Here is a 20,563-nt window from a genome sequence, read left to right on the forward strand (position 1 = left end):
AAAATCTAACCCATAAAAAGAATTACAAAAACTATAATACATACAATATTCTCGCCAAAAGATGAAATGTAGGGAATTATTTATATTTTCATACAAAATATCAATTTATTTTAACTACACCGCAAAAAAATATTTTAATTTTACACAATTTCAATTTCAATTTACTTTACTTAAGACTCCATTCCGATCAAATAACCCGTTTTGGCATTGTATTTTATTTTCTGAAATAAAACAATTTTTGCATAAGCACTTTTTCAAAAATTAGTCGTGATCGTATGAAAAAACTAATACCGTAAAATGGCATCGAACCTAGTGCTGAACAAGTTGGCAAAGTTTCTGCTGAATCAAAAATTTGAAATCAAAATGCTTTCGTGTTGATTTGTGAAATGCCTGGAATCACGATGGGCGATCCATTCCGATTTTTCGATTTTTTAGATCGATCTTTTGTACTCGCGAAAATCGATTTTTTAGCTTTCGATCTTTTCGATCTTATAAAAACTTTTTGTAGATTTGTTTTTCAGTATACATCGATTTTTTATCTCACCAAAGGCCTAATAATATGTTTTTGAAACATAATGTCAATATTTAAATCGCTTCTTCTACGATTTATTTCTGTACAAATGCTGACAGAGACAGAACTAGCGGCAGCTACTGAGGGAATGTACCAGTTGCGCTTAGGATCACTGAACCTGATGTTGACATCAAATCCAGGCGAAAGGTTGTTTTGACGTAGAACTACGTCTTTCATTAAGGGTGCCAAATCAGAAAACAGGTCACGTTTTTATGAAATAAAGTTAACGTTAATAACTATTTTTGCCGCGAACGGATTTTGGCGATTTACATACTAAACGAATCGAAAATTCCGTAAGATTTGTTTAATATGCTATACATTCGAATCCCCTGGTTTGTAAATGGTTAAAATTCATGAAAACTTTGAGCGTTTCCATTTTCCCATACATTTGTTCTGTCCATTTGTGTGCTTTCCCGAACAGAGCTGTCAATAACGAGCAACGAAGGGGAAATCGTAGGATTTAAAGTCTCCGTGAATAAAGGAAAAGAAGAAGAATAATAGGGGAACACTTGCCTAGAGTATAAACAGTGGATCTCGCTGAGGCAAACTTTTATTCGGCATCGGACTGTTGAGCAATCTAGATCACTTTGCTTTCGCTGCGCTTCGATCTATGGTTGGACCCCACCAGTGGTAATCCAACTTGGATATCGTCGTTTGGTTTTTCTGTTCGTTATTCGTTATTCGAATCGTGTGTTTTCCTTCCCGCGTCATAATTTGAACGCTTCGCGTAGTGTGTGATGAACAAAAAGAAGAGGAAGGCATGCTCGAGCCCTGCAAAAAACGAACGCATAGCCAGGAGCAATAAAATTTCGAGGCAAGCATCATCTAATGATGCACGCGATGTTGGTGCAGTGAAAAGCGCTCGCACTGAACCGAAGCTTCGCGAGTGTGACACCGCATCGAACAACAGCGAAGTAGGCGACATCGGCGCGTCGGTCGAAAATGTAAACGCCGTTATCCAGGCAGCAACCAAAATCAAGCTCCTTCGCTGGTGGTGAAGGCTTTCGCTCTTGACAAACTCATCAGCGAATTCGCATCGATGGGTGTTACAGCAGAGTACAAACTGTGTGGCATAATTCTATTTTTTTTTTCCAAGCAGGGCTTCGTTGGTGCCTTTGACATTGCATCAATGCATTAAACTGACGTTATGGCGAAGCAGACGTTAAGGTTGTGCGCCAAAAAATTATTTGGGGAATACCCGGTATCTTGGATGTCGTACTGGAATGTTATAATTTATTCGGGTTCGCGTGCCAGTCGCAAAACTGTCTTCAACTAGGATTGCATTTGCACTAATCTTGATCATAATGAATTACTACTGTTTTCGAGGTTGTTGATATTAAAAAAAGAGTTTATATTGCTTGTTTAGTCACCAAGAAGAATGTAAATGTCGTTCTGAAATTTTGTATGTGATTAGGTTTCGTTTGCCAGTAGCAAAACTTCCTCCACTAAGGCTGACAGCTGTGCTTATCTCGAGCATGAGAAAGTAATGCAACTTTTTTCGAGGCCAGTAATATTAACAGAAGCGTTTCTTTAGAGAATAGAGCAAAATGATGAGAAGTGTTTATATTTCTAGTAGTTTCAAGCCACCAATGTATGGCTTTGTATGCATGCTATGGCGAACGCTTGTTTGGCGCATGGTTTACGTTATACGAACGATGCCTAGAGGTGCGATTCCACTGAGGCAATACTAAATCACATGTAGCATGATATTTGATAATTGCAATTGTTGTCATTGTAGTTCTTTCCATGCGGTGCCAAAAATATATTGATGTAGTTCTGAGATGTGGAAAAATGGTGCTGGTGCAACATGTATACAATCGACTGTAGCCGAGTCTATGTCAATTGCGAAGAAAGCTACCGGAATAGCGTTCGAGGCAAATTTTCAATGCGTTGACATGAAATAAATTGCGACATAAGATCAGCTAGTGTATTGTTCTGCGAGAGAAAGGATGAATCATCAATCAATTATCGTCAACTGATTCTACAATGAAAAAACTATTTCAGAGATTATTCAACTATGCAGTTGTTTCTAAAATTTCACAGCATTATACAATAATATCCGAAGGTATAAACGAGCGACTTATATAAAATAACAGTGTAGTTCTATGTCAACAATGCGGTCGTATCTTGGACACAACCTTCTATAATTTTTTTTCTTAGAACTGGCACCATCGGCCTCCACTAAATGGCAGATGAATGGAACGATTGGTTTTCATCGGATCAGTGTAAGCTGAGTTCCGGGCGGTATCGTTTTGGGCTGTTGTTGAATAGCAATTGTTGAATCTAATAATGCTTTTTCAATTAATTCATTTAATAAAACGACTGTCAGGCGGGACATGATGAATGCATTATGTCCATCATGCTGAGGAACAAAACAAAATGCTTGTGATGTTTGAATAGAAGTATGAAATTTGTATTCCCTGTTTAAAAAAAACGTCTTTCATAGAGAATAAGCAGATAAATCGAAAAATAGCTTTTAATTTTTCAAAGATTGATTCTTTGGTACCGATTTTATCAGTGGATCGATCCCTATGCCGTTTGGGAAATCGATTCGACAAGATCGATCTTTTTAATAAGATCACTCAATCCCAGATCATATCAACTGTTTCCGCTGTCCGGTCTAACCGGTCTAAGAACAGAAGGAATACTCTTACGCCTAATATGGCAACTGTGTAATGTGCTTTTTATAGATAGATTTATAGACATATGACATGTACACGATTAAAATCCGGCTCTGTTACAGCTAAAAGGCTAATGAACCTAAATAAATAAACACAAGGGATACAAAATTTAAAAAAAACGAACGGATGGTTAGTTGAGCAGTACGATTGCGATATGCCAGAAGTCATTTGAAGACATAGGGGAAGTTATTCTGTGACTGGGTAAATGTGTTTTCATTTGCTTTTCAATGCACTGTGTATTTTTGTTGGTGATAGAGAGATGTATAAAAAATATTCATACGAAATTTGAAAAAAAAATTTCATTAGAACTTTAGATATCGTTTACGCCAGTTTTGAAAAAGTCGTTCCAAAAAAACAGGTTCAAAGTTTTAAATTAAGGACGTACTAGATGATTAGATACCGCGTCATTAAAATGACTTTAACTCGGTGAATATTAAAAATTTCGATAATTCCGATATCTAAACTTAAGAAATATGAAAAAAATATTTTTTTTTTAATTTCTTGTATAGAATAGGGGGTACAGTTTAGTATAGAAAGTATTTTTTTGATAGAATTGCCTACAGAGTATAGCACATGCAAAAAGTTGCTGTTGTTTTTGACGACATGTTCAAAATATACAAGCCATTGCGAAACAAAACGACAATAATAATACGCTGATTACTAGAGCTACAAAACTACATAGGAATCTGGCGTTTCTTTTCTACGGCAACAAAGAATTAACTGACAATTTTCTGCAGAAAATGCATATTCTATTGCACGGCTTCTTGTTATTTTTTGCCTGGGTAAGCTTGGTTAAAAAAGTACAGAACAAATGTATGGAATAATGAGAATTATTTCGAACACATTTCATAATCTGCCACACCTATATAAAAACAAATAATTGTAATATAAAGTGTTTGAATCATGGATAAATGACAAAATTCTTTAAATATTCAATTGAAGCTCTTAATGAAAATTATTTAAAGAAAAGTCCATATGATCTCTATATTTCATTTATCAGCAACGAACAAAACTACAGACTCAAAAAAAAAATCACAAAGTTCGAATAATTGTGGAGATTCTGTTCAGTGTTCCTTTTCTTGTTTCCTTGCAGAAGTACATCATGAGCCGGAAACTCGCGACCGAACGGACAATCGAAGTATCATATGAAACCATGCGCTATTCAATGGAAACACTCCATTATACAAGAAAACAATTCGTGGAAATGGCACCAGCGACAACCCACATCCTAGGGCTGGATCAGGAATTGGTTGACAAAACAGCACTGTATTCGCTCGACATGATCTGTTATGATTTGTTTCTATTTCTCAGTCTGATGAACTGTGATGGAATAAAGTTTCGCAACAATCGATGACAAAAAAGAACCTGCTGATTTGAATACAAAAAATATAAGAAAAACCAATTTTTAGCAGCTTTTATTTCCGAATGCAGTTTTACGTGTTTAGTTGTGGAGGGGAATCCGAATGAAGGAGTTTTACATGCAACAGGTCATATATTTTTTTCCTTTTCAAAAAGTTGCTTAGATATGTTTTGAAGTTGTAAAGTACGCAAAGTTACCGTTTTGTCTCATATTCCGAACAGTCTCAAATTCCGAACACTTCATTTTTAAATGTAAATTTACTACACTTTAAAGATTTAAAATTTAAATAATAAGCTACATTTTAACATCATTTACAGGTATTGATATAGCCTATTATTTAAAATATTAAGCATTTGCAAAAAAAGTAACAGTAGAAACAAGTAACAAAGATAAAATGATGCGTTAGCAAATTGAGTAAAAAACAAGCATCGTTATTTTTTCAGTTTTTGTAGTTCTTTCAATTTTTTGTTTGCTTTTGTATGAGTAATTTCTAAGTCCGGGTTTATTTCAACGAATCTTAATTCCGATATAATAATTTTATTTCTAATATCACAACGCAGATGAGACACTTTCGATGATGTTGTACGCTATCTAACTTGAAGCAGAGTAAGAGAGCGTGCTGGATATCTCATCGCTTTATATAGGGCAGATTTTCTGGATTTGCTTCTATATCCTATCCTTCGAGACAATACGATAGAGATTAGATGGGAATGACCTACGCTAATCCTTTTGTTTTAAATGGATTGGGTTTTGGGTACATACAATGCTTATAATTGTTGTATAGAATGATACTGATGTGGCGTGTGCCGCAATATATAGATACAATGCATAATAACGTGACGTGTGCCGCAACAGCTTTTTTTCATGTTAATGTTTTTTTTTTTTCATGTTTCTAGCAAAGAAAAGGTGAGAATCTACAATAAATGGATGAAAAAAATGATATTTTATGCAGAAATATTCATTAAAATTAGTGTTGAAGTAGTGTTCGGAATTTGAATCAAGTTTCTTTGCACGATTTAAATTCGAAACACTTCGTTTTAAATGTTAATTTATAGAACTTTAATTTTATAAATAGTTGAATAATGAGGGCCTTGACATTCTTTGGGTTAGAAGCTACATTTTCACGTCATTTACAGGTATCGATACAGCCTATAATTTATAATATTAAGCATTTGCAAAAAAAGTGACAAATCAAAACCAATGATAAAATGTTGCGTTAGCAAATTTCGTAAAAGATAAACATCGTTAATTTTTCTGTTTTTGTAGTTTTTTCAACTAATTTGTTTGCTGTTGTCATATTAAGTGCTAGAAAAGGTAAGAGGCTATAATAAAAAGAAGAAAAGAAAAAGATATTTTGTACAGAAATATTCATTAAAATTAGTATTAGTAGTTCTGTTCGGAATTTGAATCAAGTTTCTATGCATGATTCAAATTCCGAACACTTCATTTTAAATATAAATTTACTAAACTAATGTTATAAATAATTGCATAATGAAAACCCTAACATTCTTCGGTTTATAGGCTTCATTTTAAAATTCATTTACAGGTATCGATACTGCCTATAATTTATAATACTAAACATTTACAAAAAAAGTGACTATCGAATACCAGTGATAGAATGTTTGCATTAGCAAATACCGTAGAAAACAAACATCGTGAATTTTTCAATTTTTGTAGTTAAAACTATTTTGTTTGTTGTTTATATGTTCGTCCGGTAAGAATCTCTATACGAATCTACTGTAAATTGTTGAGAAAAATCTTTTATGCAGAAATCATTACCAAAATGAGCGTTAATGTAGTATTCGTAATTTGAATCAAGTTTCGACGCATGGATCGAATTCCGAAAGAAAATGTTTGAACACACTATTTTCTGGCAAATACAGCGATAGTTGACAAATTGGGGTACAGGGACAATCCAATTCTGGAGCAACAATATAAAAAGACCATTTGTCAAATGTTTGCAAGCTCTTTCCTTGTAAAACGCAGGTCGCAGGTGCAGACCAACAAGAGTAAAATTGATTTTCTTAGCCAGGTTTTCAACTAAAACCACTCGTCGAGCTTGATTATATACTGATTCGATTATACAGCCATTCCATGAAAACTCCATTTAATGGTTCTCCGATTTTAGAGTGGTCCAAAAACTCATTTTTTTCCAAAAGTGATTTTTTCCAAAAAAAAACCATAACTTTTGAGCTACTGGACCCATTCAGATGATCGATATATCAAATTAAACCAGTTTGCTGGTCTTTTTTTGAGAAAATACTTCATCTGCAAATTTGATAAATTTGAATTTTATTTTCATAGTACGTATTTGTTTTTTATAGTTTTCATGGTCCTGGAACCAAGGGCGCTATATTTTTTAAATATTTTTTCTTGAAAGATGAGGATATTTTACATAACATATCAAAAATGTGTTCTTTTTTTTTGAATTATAAGTTAATTTATGGACTAAAAATTACGTTTTTCATAACTTTTTCATTACTTTTGAACTACCTAACAGATTTGCATAAACGATATATTAAATTGAATTCAATGAGCTAGTCTTCTTTGAGAAAATATTTAATTTGCTAAAAAATGGAATCCTATTCGAATCCATAGATCTCGTCTAGTCGCATAGGAATATCGAACGCAGACTAAATCATGTTAAATTTGAAAAATTATAATTCAAAAACGATAAAAAACACACCTCTGATTTTTGGATATGTTATGTAAAAAATCCTCAGCTTTCAAGAAAAAATGTAAAAATATATAGCGCTCTTGCTCCCGTAACCATGTAAACTAGAAAAAACGAACACTATCGATAATTATGAAAACAAAATCCAATTTTCTTGCGAGTAAGGCGTTTTTCCACAAAAGAATAGCTTATCCGCTTTAATTTGATATATCGATCATCTGAATCGGTCTAGCAGTTCAAAAGTTATGAATTTTCTAAACAAATGCTATTTGGCTGTTCGGAATTTGAGACAAATGTGAATTATGTAATTTTAAGTTTTTCACCAGGAAAATATATTTGTAAATAATTTTTTTTGAAGTCAAATGAAAAAGAATGCTCTATTGTATCCTGAATTTGATTAATTTCGCGAAAATGTACCATTTTGAGTAATGAGACACTGTTTAATGGCCAACAAAGCCTAAGTGTTCGGAATTTGAGACAGAACGGTACTCAAATCGCCAATGTTTTTACACTCACAAAGTTTCACTGCAATCTTGGATGGTGGTGCCAAAGGCTGAGAAATTTGTCATACATCATAACCATCTTTCAAAGTTCATTCTCAGGCTCAAGGAAAACTGTCAATTGCTTGCTGGCTGTAGTGAGACTAGAATGAAAATCATTTTAATTTTCTCCAATTTTTATTTTTAAGAACCTTTAATCCGAAAGCCATTTGTCCCTCCGGTTTTCCTCAATTCAATCCTTTTACGGGCTAGTGAAAATACAATACAATAATTAATTTTAAAACTATTTCATGAAAACGTGGCATGTTCTTAGATTTGGCGCCATTAACGGAAGGCGAAGTCCTACTTAAAAAAAATCCTCATTAGTTTCTGTATAAATCCCTCGTAGAAGACGATTTAAAACTTAAAAAATCGGAAGGTGTGATTCCTAGATTATACTCTGAAATCGTTTGGAGATGTTCTCTCGGTTGCATTCTCGGGTTTCCCGCGGAAGGCTCTCCGACGTCGCAATTAGATTACTAATCGCGGCGGCGAGGGATGTTTTTACGGGAGGCCTAGGGGGGGGGGGACCGGGAGGGGTCCTCTGGAACCAATAGGATCGGCGAAAAACCGTACACGCGGTGAATAATAAAATATATCGCCAGGACGATTGTTACTAGAGAGGTTTTTTCGGTGACCTTCTCAGATTTCCCAAAAATAACTCTCCGTCGTCGCGATTGGAGTGTGATACAGAGGCCGCATTACGAGCGTCGCTTCGCGGTGAGGGCGAGATGATTTGTATGCAAGGTTATATACACTTTATCTGGTTTTAACCGTGAGGTGATGTTTGTGATCAGGCTTAGAGTAGGTGTGATGAATAACGGAACATATCGCCGGTTGGCCTTGGAGGAGTTTGCTCGGTTACCTTCTCAGGTTTCCCACTATTGAATCTCCGCCAACGTGATTGAATTTCGATGAAAAGTACATGGAATGAATACTACCATATATTAATGTAATATATTGTAGGAATTGTATCAATTTTACAGGTTTTCCTTCTCAGGATACCTAAAGATAATCCCTGCCGCGTGTTGTAACACATGATATTTTTGTTTTGTCCAGAGTTTAATTGTTCGCATTTACATAATCACATCACTTACCTCAGTGAATCCTGATTTTTCTTAACCATTCCCACTAACAACTATCCCTTCCATGATAAACGCTAGGGAACCACGCTGTAGAGGCGACCCTTATGGCCTTCGGGCGGCGAATATCATACTTACATTCCTTCCCTTCCCCTGGTGACTGTAAGGACGTGGCCGGCGTCGTTATTGACCATTTAAAGCTCGAATCACCGAAAATTGCACAACGAGAATGATTTGCTAGTCCCAAGCGTCATTCTGTGTGTTCTTTGTGTAATTTGGTTGGTTCAGGTCAATCACGGAGAGCAACTAAGAATTGTACAGTCTACCCAAACTCAAGCTCAAGCTGAAATCCCTCGTTGAAGACGATTTAGACGATATAAATACAACAAATACAAAATGTTATCACGTTAAAAAAAACCCATACAGGGCCGTTTCTGAACATTTGATGTATTTTATGTGATGGATGGGTTTTAAACCAAGATAACAGCTTTCAACATTGTTAGCTCTACTGTGACAAGAACCACAAATTCCTCGCAAAATTACCCGTACCGTTCGCGCTAAGGATGGTATTCATATTTTAGAGTTCTTTTTCAGTTAGACAGTTCCATTGGCTACCATTCTTTTGGCACCCTCTACTGCCAGATTAATCATTCCTTGAGGAAGGATTTTTTAGTCCCACTGGAATTAAGAAAAGTTTCTGACGCTACGCTCGAATACCGCATAATTCTCTCGAGCGAATGACAAAAAAATGTTCCGATTTTTGTCATTTTTCTCTTCCGCAAGTTTTTGCTACAAACAGGTCGCACGAACTTTGCACTCGTTTTTTTTCTTCAACAAAATTTAGCGGCGCGAAAAGCCAGGCGCTAATTAGTGAAATAGTCATTCCGCACCTCTCTTTTCTCTTAAAAAAAAGTGCAAACAAAAGTCTTATTAAAATTGAAAACTCTAACGGGCTGATATATTAATAGAAGCTGGCATTCAATTATGTTTCACAGGAGATGGAGTTCCTGAGGGCCTGAATATATTTTTTGTGCCACTCCGCCGAATGTTGAATTTGTCCAAAGTGAAACGTGACTGCCATTAACGATAGGGCGTTTGTCCGCAATTTCCGACGGACAACTCTTGAGAGGCATAAACTTTCAAGTATCAAATTGTTTAGTCATGTAACGTAATTTATGGCTAACGATGTGAGCACTGCCGATGTTTTTTATCGTTTTATTGTATGCGATATTGGCTTTTTCACACCAACCCATCGTAGCGGAGGAAAAGTTTGCAACTTTTACGCGGTTCAATGGTATCCACTTGAACGAAGGGGTCGTGCACAAAATGATGGATGGATTAGTCGTGAGTGGGAAAAGAAAAGTTTGTTGTTGATGCTTGTAACTTTTTCTGTTTCACTTGTGATGCAATCGCTGGTTATCTTCTCTGCGGCTAAGGATGAATGTGGTGGAACACTAACATTGAAAATAAGTTTGAAATGATTTTTGTTTGAAAATCCTTCAACCAATCAACGGTTTATATTTTCATATAACTTGTGGCACTCAGTTTGCCAGAAATTCCATCAACAAATTCTTCATCAAACGTTCTGAGCTGGAACTTTGAACGTTATGCATCATTATCCCAGATGATATTTCAGCAGATTGAACGTTGCTTGGAATAAGGGTCTTTTCCACAAGGAGCATTCCTTCCTGCGCTTCATCACAATCAGTCATACTTTGTCGGTTTTCCTTCTCTCATTCCGTTTATGGCCTGAGATAATGCGTAAACATTACGAGTTTCATTGTGCTAAAATTCGGAGATGGTGATATATTTCATTTTACCCTTCAGCCAATACCTTAGCAGGAGTGAGATTTGTGTAATTTTTTATATGAACCATTTTGAAGAGGGAATGAGGGCTACATTTTTTTCATCCTGTTTACATCCATTGCCATTCTGATGCGAAGGCCGACATAATACTTTTATACTGAAATCCATCTGGGAATCACGTAAAGGGCTGTATAAATTGGCCCTCATTCAGGTGCTCACTCAAGTTTTGGAAGTGATATGAAATTTTTCAGGAAATTGAATAGAATGATATTTCAATTACGTTCACCATTTACTGAAATTGGCCGCAAAGGGAATGTGCAAGGTGAACATGGCCAACCAAAAAGGATTGCCTTCGTTTATCTCTCTGACTCAACGAATGCAGGTAAAATTACGGGGCCACATGGGAGAAGATGGTGAAATGAATATGGGAAATTGTGGATGAATCATTCCATCAGCGGACAATGATTCATTCCGGTTTTTTTTCTTTTTTCTAGTTATGATGTTTAACAAGATTTAACAAGAAATCTTCTAAGACGATTTCGTTTGAAATTTAAAGGAATAATGATAGGTTTAAATTGCGAAATATACAGGGGCAAACTCATAATCATGTATCATTTGTATCAATACAATTGTTTACCTTTCATTAATTTTACCAAATATCTCATGAAGGGAACGCCTTGTGCAGATTTCTTTAGCAATTTGGCAAATTTAAATTAGGCTAAGATTATTTCGTTCACCTTTTTTGCTGATTCCGGGAAACGGAAAAATTGGTGGTGTGCTACTCCTTCTGTCTAACTTTGGCGGAGACACGACCGCATAGTTGACGTAGGATTCCGTTAGGCTATCTGTTGATTTTGGATATTTTTGAAGAATTACACCGTTGTTGGGTATTGTTTGTTCATTTCACCAGTGTTTACCGAATGATGATGACAGAAGAATGCTCAACAGTCGTTGGATGTTGCGTATCAGATAAAATATGTCGAAGTGGAATGAGATATGATGAATACCGTCCTCTATGACCCTAGACGAGATGCTTCCTGTGTTATGTATGAATGAAATAAAGAAAAAAAAATCACCAATGTAATATAAGATAATTACCAATACCGAATACAATTATCGATTTTTCTCACCAGGAAAAACATGTTGCTTTAATATAGAGAAAACATATTTCAAATGGAAAAGGAAATTTTCTTTTATAATTTTTACTTTCTGAGTCTGTTCAACCCAATACGAAATTCAATCGGATTAACAGCCCCTAATACTATATGTAGAGCATATGGAAAACTTTCCAATTTTTTTCTTTTCCAACTTTTCTCGCCGTATAAACTTTCCCTGGGTGAAAATGAACACAACAACACAGACAGCTTAAACCTAACGACACGTTTACGAGCGGGGACACACATTGGTTTTCATTTATGGAAATTAAAACAAATCGTTTCATATATCAAGTCATTTTAAACACAACTGCTACCATATATAATTTTATACTTACACTTGTGTTACATTTTTCACAATACATGATGGGTCACTGATATCAAATTTCACGAAGCAACCAAATTTTATTTGCTAACGGGTGTTAAATAAAAAATGAGAATTTTTTCAATCACATATAAAAAAAATTTTTTTTTTTCATCGATTTCAGTATTTTTTATTAATAACATAATGTATTTTCTTCAAAAAAATGTCAGTGAATGTTTGAGTAAGGGTCGTGGTCTGCTGTTCGACGCAACTTTGTCGCGATGCTCTCACAAGAACGTTGTACGGCACTTACGTTCATTTTCCGGATACAATTCCGGATTCTTGTAGTCAGTTGCTTCGTGTCCTTACCCCTCCAATTGTTTTTATATACTGAGTGAGCCAAAGGAATCCTCTATTGGGCGACACTGGGGCAAGTTTGTTGGGTTACGATCTTTCGGCACGAACGGTACCTTTTTCTCCTCAAGATACGCCAGCGTCTTCTTGGCGTAATGGGAAGACGCCTTGTCCGGCCAGAAGACGTACTTCTCATTCGCGTGATGCTCGTTCAGGAACGGCAGCAGGATTTTATCGAGGCACTCTTCTTGATAGATTTGTTGGTTGATTGCCAGACCGTTCGGCTTAAACCAAGGCTTTGAAATGCCCCGGTCGGAAATGGCGATGTACAACATAACCTTTTTTTCAAACATGTGCTTGAACTTGTATTTCACTTCAGGCGGTGTCGATGACTTGTCGCTGGAGTAGTAATTATCATTTCCTGGAATATGTGTTTTGGACAGCGTAAAATAGCTTTCGTCGTCCAGAACAAAAGACGTTCCGCAGGAGGCGATCTGGCGTAGTGGTAACAACCATACCTCTCACGCAGAGATCACGAGTTCAATTCTCACTCCCGACATTCTTCCAAAAAATGGAAGTAAAAGTGACGAACCAGCCGAAATGTGTTGAAAGTCACTATAAAATAGAAAAAAAAAAGACGTCCCGCGGTATTTTTTGGTCATCCACCGACATTGTGATTTAACAGTCTCAATCTGCTCCTCCGTGTACTCCGGCGACCTCGTCTTCTTCCTGCAGACGATTCCTTCCATCTTGAGGGTCCGATGGATCAATACGTGGGAGCAGCCATATTTCCGACCGGCGTCACGCAGGCTGGTTGCGTCCTTGTTGTCAAACAGCTTCTTTAACGATATCTTCCTCTGCTTCGTCATTATCGTCACCGGACGACCACCTTCCGCTCTACGTTCAGAGAACCTAGGATACGATATACCGTACTGACAGGAACATTTTCTTCCTTAAAATGTGCCGCCGTGAACTTTTTTCCTTGCTGGAAATGCGTTTCGTAGAACCGTACAATGCGTTCGCTGAGCACGTGCTGTTTCGACGCCATCTTTGCTTTGACTAAATTCAAACTAGCAAAACCAAACACGCCTACTGTTTCTAGGGAGCCCAAAGAGCAATTTTCTTGGAGAAAGAAAATTTTACGTTCTTTATTTGAGTTACTGAAAGGTATTGAAAAAATTCTCATTTTTTATTAAACACCCGTTAGAATTAATCGTGTCACTTACCTTACTTGCAATATAAAAATGCCCCCGACTTGCATATATTTACAATGCCGATTTCACCCGGGCAGCTTGGTTTTGATGTCTCTGTTAGGGAACAGCCGCATGTGTCGTCAATTTCGACCAATCAGAATTTTTGGGTATTCCCGTTAGGATAGGGGTTGATATTTTTTAATTGTTCGATAGTTAGTTTCATGACATATATAATTTTCTTCAATATAAAAAATTGTTATCGAGTGCCGAAATCGATTGACGCAAAAATTTCATCAAACCATCATGAAATGACAGAGCAATAAGCGTTTGAAATTGGACAATTTTCGCGATGTACTCGATTTTCGATTTTGAATTTGTACCCCAATATGTTCCGAAAGACGTAATCCTACGTCAAAACGAACAAATTGGGGGCTCGTCGGCCGAAGAGGATATCTTGCTTTCTGCTACCGCCAGTTATGTAATTAGGGAAATTAAACTGTAGGGTTTTCCCCTGGATACGGAGCTGAGCCTATCTAATAATTAATATTAATATCCCTGAGTGAGGCCCTGGAGTGTTGACAGGAAGGACAGTCAGTTAGAGTGTGTGTGACGGGGTGATCGACAAAGGAAAAGAGTTCCGTAAAATAAATCTATAAATATACGTGTAAAACTCTTTGAACATAACTGTTTTATTGCTACAGAAACAACAAAGGAAAGAAGCTTTTAATAGTTTTTACTGTGTTCCGTCTTGTAGCGGACCGGGTAGACAACCCGGAACCTACGGCAAGCTCGAAGAAGGCTAAAAAGTTAGCTTTCTCACCCGACCTCTCTTAAGCGATTGGCTTAAGCGCCACCTCTTTCGAGGACCAATCGCCGCGTTCGTTGCCACGCAGGCCTAAATTATGTCCTTTTATAAGGATCGGGGAACAATCGAGCTGTACTAATTCCAGCAAGTGAAGGCTGATGGAAGACACCCGCAGAAACACCAGAGAAAACGTCAAACGCTTGAGAATCACTCCAAATACGACGAAAAACCTCTACAGGGTTACCTCATCATAGGCAATGTTCAACAACAATCCACCAGACTGGCACGGCAATCTGGGAAACAAAAATGCTGACAACAAGAATTCCAGACAATAACTCGATACACGGATAACGTGAAATCCTTATGAAAATAAAAATGAACAATCACAGGATCACATTTATACTAACGACTTTTATTCTTAACAAACGACATGACAACAACCTTTCTGATTGATGTGTGGACTACGATTTACAACTTCTACATTTATTTGTACATTTAACTTTGCTTAGATCTAAGGGACATCACATGTGCACATGGACAAAACTATACAATACAGGGTACTGCGTACATACAAGGTTCAGAAGGCTCCTAACCGCGACGAAAGGCAAAACATGGTGGGGAATACGTGAGCCCGGAAGCTGTACACCGAAATGCTGACGAAGCCGCATTGCCTGGTAATGGACGACGAAACCTACGTCAAAGCGGACTTTCGTCAGCTGCCGGGCCTGTTGTTCTTCTCCGCAGAGGACAAATTCAGCGTTCCGGAGGAGATTCGCAAGCAGAAACTATCCAAGTTTGCCAAAAAGTACATGGTGTGGCAAGCGATCTGCTCTTGCGGAAAGCGGAGCGCCCCCTTCGTGACGACCGGCACGGTAAACGGGCAGGTTTACCTTAAGGAGTGCCTACAGAAGCGCTTACTACTACTATTGAAGCAGCACGAGGGCCCGACCATCTTCTGGCCGGATCTCGCTTCATGCCACTATTCAAAGGACGTGTTGGAGTGGTACGAAGCCAACGGGGTCACCTTCGTGCCAAAGGAAATGAACCCGCCCAACGCGCCGGAGCTTCGCGCAATAGAGAAATATTGGGCGATTATGAAGCAGGCCCTCCGGAAGAACCCAAAAGTTGTCAAATCGGAGGCGGACTTCAAGAGAAAATGGATTTCTGTTAAAAAAAAAACTACAACCTGACGTTGTACAGAACCTTATGGACGGGGTAAAGAGGAAGGTGCGAGCATACGGGCTTGGGCTCGAAGTATGAATAAAAAGAAAATGCCAAAAGTTATTTAATAGCTTTTATTTTACTGTCTAAAATTTTCAAAAGGATCGGTCTACTGGGCGAATTTCTACAGCGTTTTTTCCGTGATGCAATTTGATGTGACACACCCTTTATAAAGAAAAGCTTACAAATCACGATCGCGAACAAAAAGCACAATGGTTCCGCGATGTCGGACAGTTCTGAGTAAAATGGTCGAAGAACATTGTAGTCCTCAAAAAAACCGCAGGTATCTTGCGATTCAGAGCTCAAGCTCAGCCGAAGACAATTTCCCCAAAGCATCCCCTTGTGTGCATCTTGCTTCAACTAACCGTCCTTGAATACGGCCTTCTCATTCCCCTCCTCAAACTCAAGGCCACGAAAGTAAGCGCTGCGCGAACAGACACTCATTGGCTGAACAACTTTGGCGATTTAGCTTTCGCCCTGCTCCAGAGAGGTGGGATGGGAAATCTAAGCTCTTGAGTATACTTTCTGGAGTATCTTTTAGATTACTTTCAGGTGTGACTTAGTGGAGGTACACTGTTAATGTTTCAGTGTGAATATTTGAATTTAAATATTTGAATCTGACCTCTTCCGAAGTTCCCGCTTCATTATTGCTCAGTACTGCTCCACCGGGCGCAGCTCCGGACAGTTTGGCGGGTTCATGTCCTTTGGAACAAAATGGACAGAATTGGCCTCATACCACTCCAGGACACTTTTAGAATAGTGGCATGATGCCAAATCTGGCCAAAATAGCGGAGCTTCGTCGTGCTGCTGCAAGAACGGCAAAAGGCGCTTCTCGAGGCACGTAGATTTGAAGATCTCGCCATTTACTGTGCCCTTTGTCACGAAAGGCTCACTCCTCAGTCCGCAAGAGCAGAAGGCCTGCCAAACGAGATATTTGGAGGCGAACTTCGACATTTTCTTCTTCCTAAATTTGTCGTCCACATCGAACTTGCTCTTGCCGGTGAAAAACTCCAACCCCGGAATTAGCTTAAAATCGGCTTTTATATACGTTTCGTCGTCCATCACACAGCCATATTTTGTCAGCATATTCTCGTAGAGCTTCCGTGCCCGAGTTTTAGCCGTCGATTGTTGCCGCTCATCGCGGTTTGGGATGTTCTATACCTTGTATGTATGTAATCCAGCTCTCTTCTTTGCATTCTGGACGTAGCTCTGCGACATGCCGATCATTTTAGCCAAATCACGGCTTGAGACGTTGGGATTTGCTTTAATCATCCCCTTCACCATTCCCTCCGTCTTTTTGTTCTCCGGTCCCGGTTTTCTTCCAGCTCCTTTGCCGTGGTCCATCGCCAACCGCTCCTGGAACCGCTTCAACACTCTCGAGACGGTTGAATGGTGAATGTTCAGTAAAACCAGTTTTTGTGCGGTTTTTCATGTGATTTTTTTTTTGTGCGGTATTTGAAAAAAATGAAGTAATCGGTCATTTTTTTTACCTTTGATGTGTATTTTATCGCTCTACATAGGGACTGTGTCACTCAATTCCCATTATCATGTTTTGTTTGTTTGTTTTAAGATGTCATTAGGAGCTTATTGACAGGAGCTTATTGAAAAAGTTGATTTAATGATCTGCGCAAGTGAGTAGGCCGCTTATGAAAGGGAAAAAAAATTTTATGCGGTCCCTATTCACCACATTACAAAAAGTTTGTTTTTCAAATTGTTTAGCGAACACGATTTTTTCTGTGCGGTCCCTATCACCCGTACAAAAACAGGTTTGCCTGTATAACAAAATAATTCTACGGTCAACTATGAGCGCAAACTTTTCAATGATTTCCTCATAAAATAAAGACATCTGCCTTATGTCTTGAAGGTAATCTTTTTCCACAGTCATATCATAATTCCGAATAAATGTTTCTGGTCAGATCTCGACCGCAAATAATTCTTGATCCGTCGAAAAACAAAAAAGGTCCTTTCAACGGATGCCGTTGTATTAAAGTGAAGGTGGAAGCTAGCCACAAATGGCTGCCACAATGGCGCTCATTTCTTTCATCTCCCTCCCTCACCCCTCGCCAGAAAATCAATAATTTTGCGAAACAGTGTGAAGAAAATGATCATTTTCGCACACTTCCTATCAAATAATATCAACCAAATTCTAATCGATTACTCACAAGATATTAAATTTTCATCTGCTGTCGCACTGTATAGTGAAAAACGTCGGAAAACTCGAGCAAGTGCTCTGAAAGTTAAATTTTCATCTTTCAATCTTCGGCAATGGTTTTGTTTGTGTTGGTGAAAGCATCGTTATTTTTTCGACACTGATGCCAGACAACATCAGCGAAACTGCTATAGAAACCACTCAATGAAATGTAATTTCTGAGTCATAGCGTTTCATGTCATGAAAATCAATAGAATAAAATTGTGTTGATATCAATACAATTTTTTTTTACGTTTAATGGGTCCATAATGTATGTTTTAGAAACTTTAACATTGGGTAAAAAAAAGTGTATTGCAGAGCTCGGAACACTGCCACGGCTGCCTATGCTTTCAAAAGCAGTAAACGGAAAAGTATTACATTCAATCAAAATGCCACGGCCAACGAAGAGAGGGGTCATGGCTCTCCAAAGTGAATATGTGAAAACAATACCAAAAGAACCCCAATTCGTATGTGTTATAAATTTGCTCATGTTACGCTCCCGTATAATCAGAATTTTACTTCATATGCAAATGCACCTTCTATATATATTTATGTTTGCAATTGTTCATCGGAACATATCGTTCATACATTCTACTTTAGTATTGAATTGTTATTTTTTCATCAAATGTATTCAAGACTCGTGTCAATGATGCGCCACACAGTCTGATAAGTGGATTGATCTATTTACGTGTGCTTTGCTCTTCTCTCACAAACACTATTACCCCATTTTTACACGTGGGTTTACCTATACTACTACAATGGCTAGCTTCCACCTTCACCTTAAGCAATGTCAGTATCATTCTGGCCAGCCGCTTCAGAGAAGGTTTGATGCAGGTTTGTCCAACGATAATCGAAATAATGACTATAATTTAAAAAGAACCGTAAGCTCACTACAAAGCTTCGCTTCATCGAATTTCGAGTAGTATGAAATAAGTATTTTCAAATTCCCGCGACGAATTTGTATTCATCTAGTTCCTCGAACTGTTTCGTCATATCGTCAATAATTTTGTCTATAATCGATTCATATAAACGACGACAATTGATGACGTTACTGTCTTTTATAGTTTAGCGAGATATATCAATTGCATCTTTGAGCGTACTATCGAAATCATGATCTGTTTTGAGCTCCCGTGAAGCAAAACCAAGTTCAATACGTGTGCGCGACAGTGAATATATCCAGTGAATAACCGTTGTTTCACCAATGTTTGCACACTAGATTTAACTCTGGACATTACAGTAGCGCTATCACAGCTCTGGGCCACAATTTTGACAGCATTAAGACCAAAGTACGCAGCTATTTCATCCACATGTCCAGCCAATGCAGTGGAGGTTTTAAAACGTAAGGAGACATACGCGTACTATATGTACTGGGTTCAATCGATAAAAACGCTCGAATTAAAACCACACATCAACGAAGAATACCACTACATCCACAGAAATCATGAATGAATTTGTTTTTTTTTTTTATTTGCATCATGCTCGCTCGGAGTGTTTGGTGCTGTGTACTCTCTCAAATTTCCATGACGTCAGGAACAGAAAGAGAAACAAAAAGACGGGTGGGTAATGTCGGGGACATAACCGAAGTGACGTAGGACTATACAAAGGGGACAGCTTTTGTTAAATATATATTTTAAATATATTGTTTTATTTTCTTCTCCTACGTGAATACCTACCTATCTACCTGAAAAATGGATTAGTTTACTGTTTACTCTTTATGAATATGTTGATGGTTCTGAAAAGAACCTTTGGTGTTGTGTTTTTGTTATCACTCGATATTCCCATCTTGTTCGGTTAAACCTTCCTGTTTAGCTATCGCGTTTGCCACTCGCCACAGCTTTTACAGTTGGAAAATTTCTTCCCATCCAGCTTGTGACATGTTGTTCAGTAAATTACATTTAATGCGACGTGCCGGAGAAACACTTTGCCACTCACTGAAACTAATTGTTGCCTTGATGAGCGCCGAACCGAAGCTGCTCTGTTCTTGATGCGGGTTTTCTGATTGTCGTGAGCAGCTTTGCAAGCCAACTCGAGCACTCCGACGGCCGAAACTCTATAATCGCTGTTAGGTATACTGGTGCTCCGGCACCAATTCGTTCGGCCTAGTTACCCTTGCGGAGCAATCAGTGAATGCGACCAACAGGGAACTGGAGACCTGCACGGTTCGAGTGAGACTTTACCTTTCCCTTAACTTGTCCTCCTTTGTTACGTCCACGATGCCGATGCCGTACAACCACACGGGTTTACGGTTTGAAAGAAAATAAGATATTTTTTTGGGGTCCGCGTGTTTTATACTCTAGCAGTACACGCTCACAGGATAGAGACAAAATCGGCAGACTCAGCCAGAGGGGCGAGTCCAACGAGACGAACGAATGAGCGTTAAAAGGGAGTGATGACAAAAAAATACATTCATTACGATTACGATTCGCTCGTTGGATTCACATGCAGGCTAAAAAGGGTCCTTTTCAGGATCACAAAATTATCTTCAATCTAAAGTGTTTTTTGTTTTGTTATCACTCGATATACCCATCTTGTTCGGCTAAACCTTCCTGTTTAGCGATTGCATTTGCCACTCGCCACAGCTTTCACAGTTGGAAAATTTCTTCCCATCCAGCTTGTGACATATTTTACAGT

The 20,563-nt window shown here is 38.0% G+C and overlaps 1 protein-coding gene across 1 annotated transcript in view; it reads left to right on the forward strand.

Annotated features, from left to right (window-relative positions):
• LOC129774924 (uncharacterized) overlaps positions 1-4,638 on the forward strand; it is a 67,922-nt gene extending 63,284 nt beyond the window's left edge. The window contains exon 3 of the mRNA XM_055779001.1: positions 4,346-4,638. Coding sequence (XP_055634976.1) covers positions 4,346-4,401 — 56 coding nt within the window. The 3' untranslated portion in view covers positions 4,402-4,638. The remainder of the gene's footprint in view (positions 1-4,345) is intronic.
• The last annotated feature ends 15,925 nt before the right edge of the window (positions 4,639-20,563 follow it).

The sequence above is a fragment of the Toxorhynchites rutilus genome, chromosome 3, assembly GCF_029784135.1.
Source record: "Toxorhynchites rutilus septentrionalis strain SRP chromosome 3, ASM2978413v1, whole genome shotgun sequence".
Classification (NCBI taxonomy): Eukaryota; Metazoa; Arthropoda; class Insecta; order Diptera; family Culicidae; genus Toxorhynchites; species Toxorhynchites rutilus.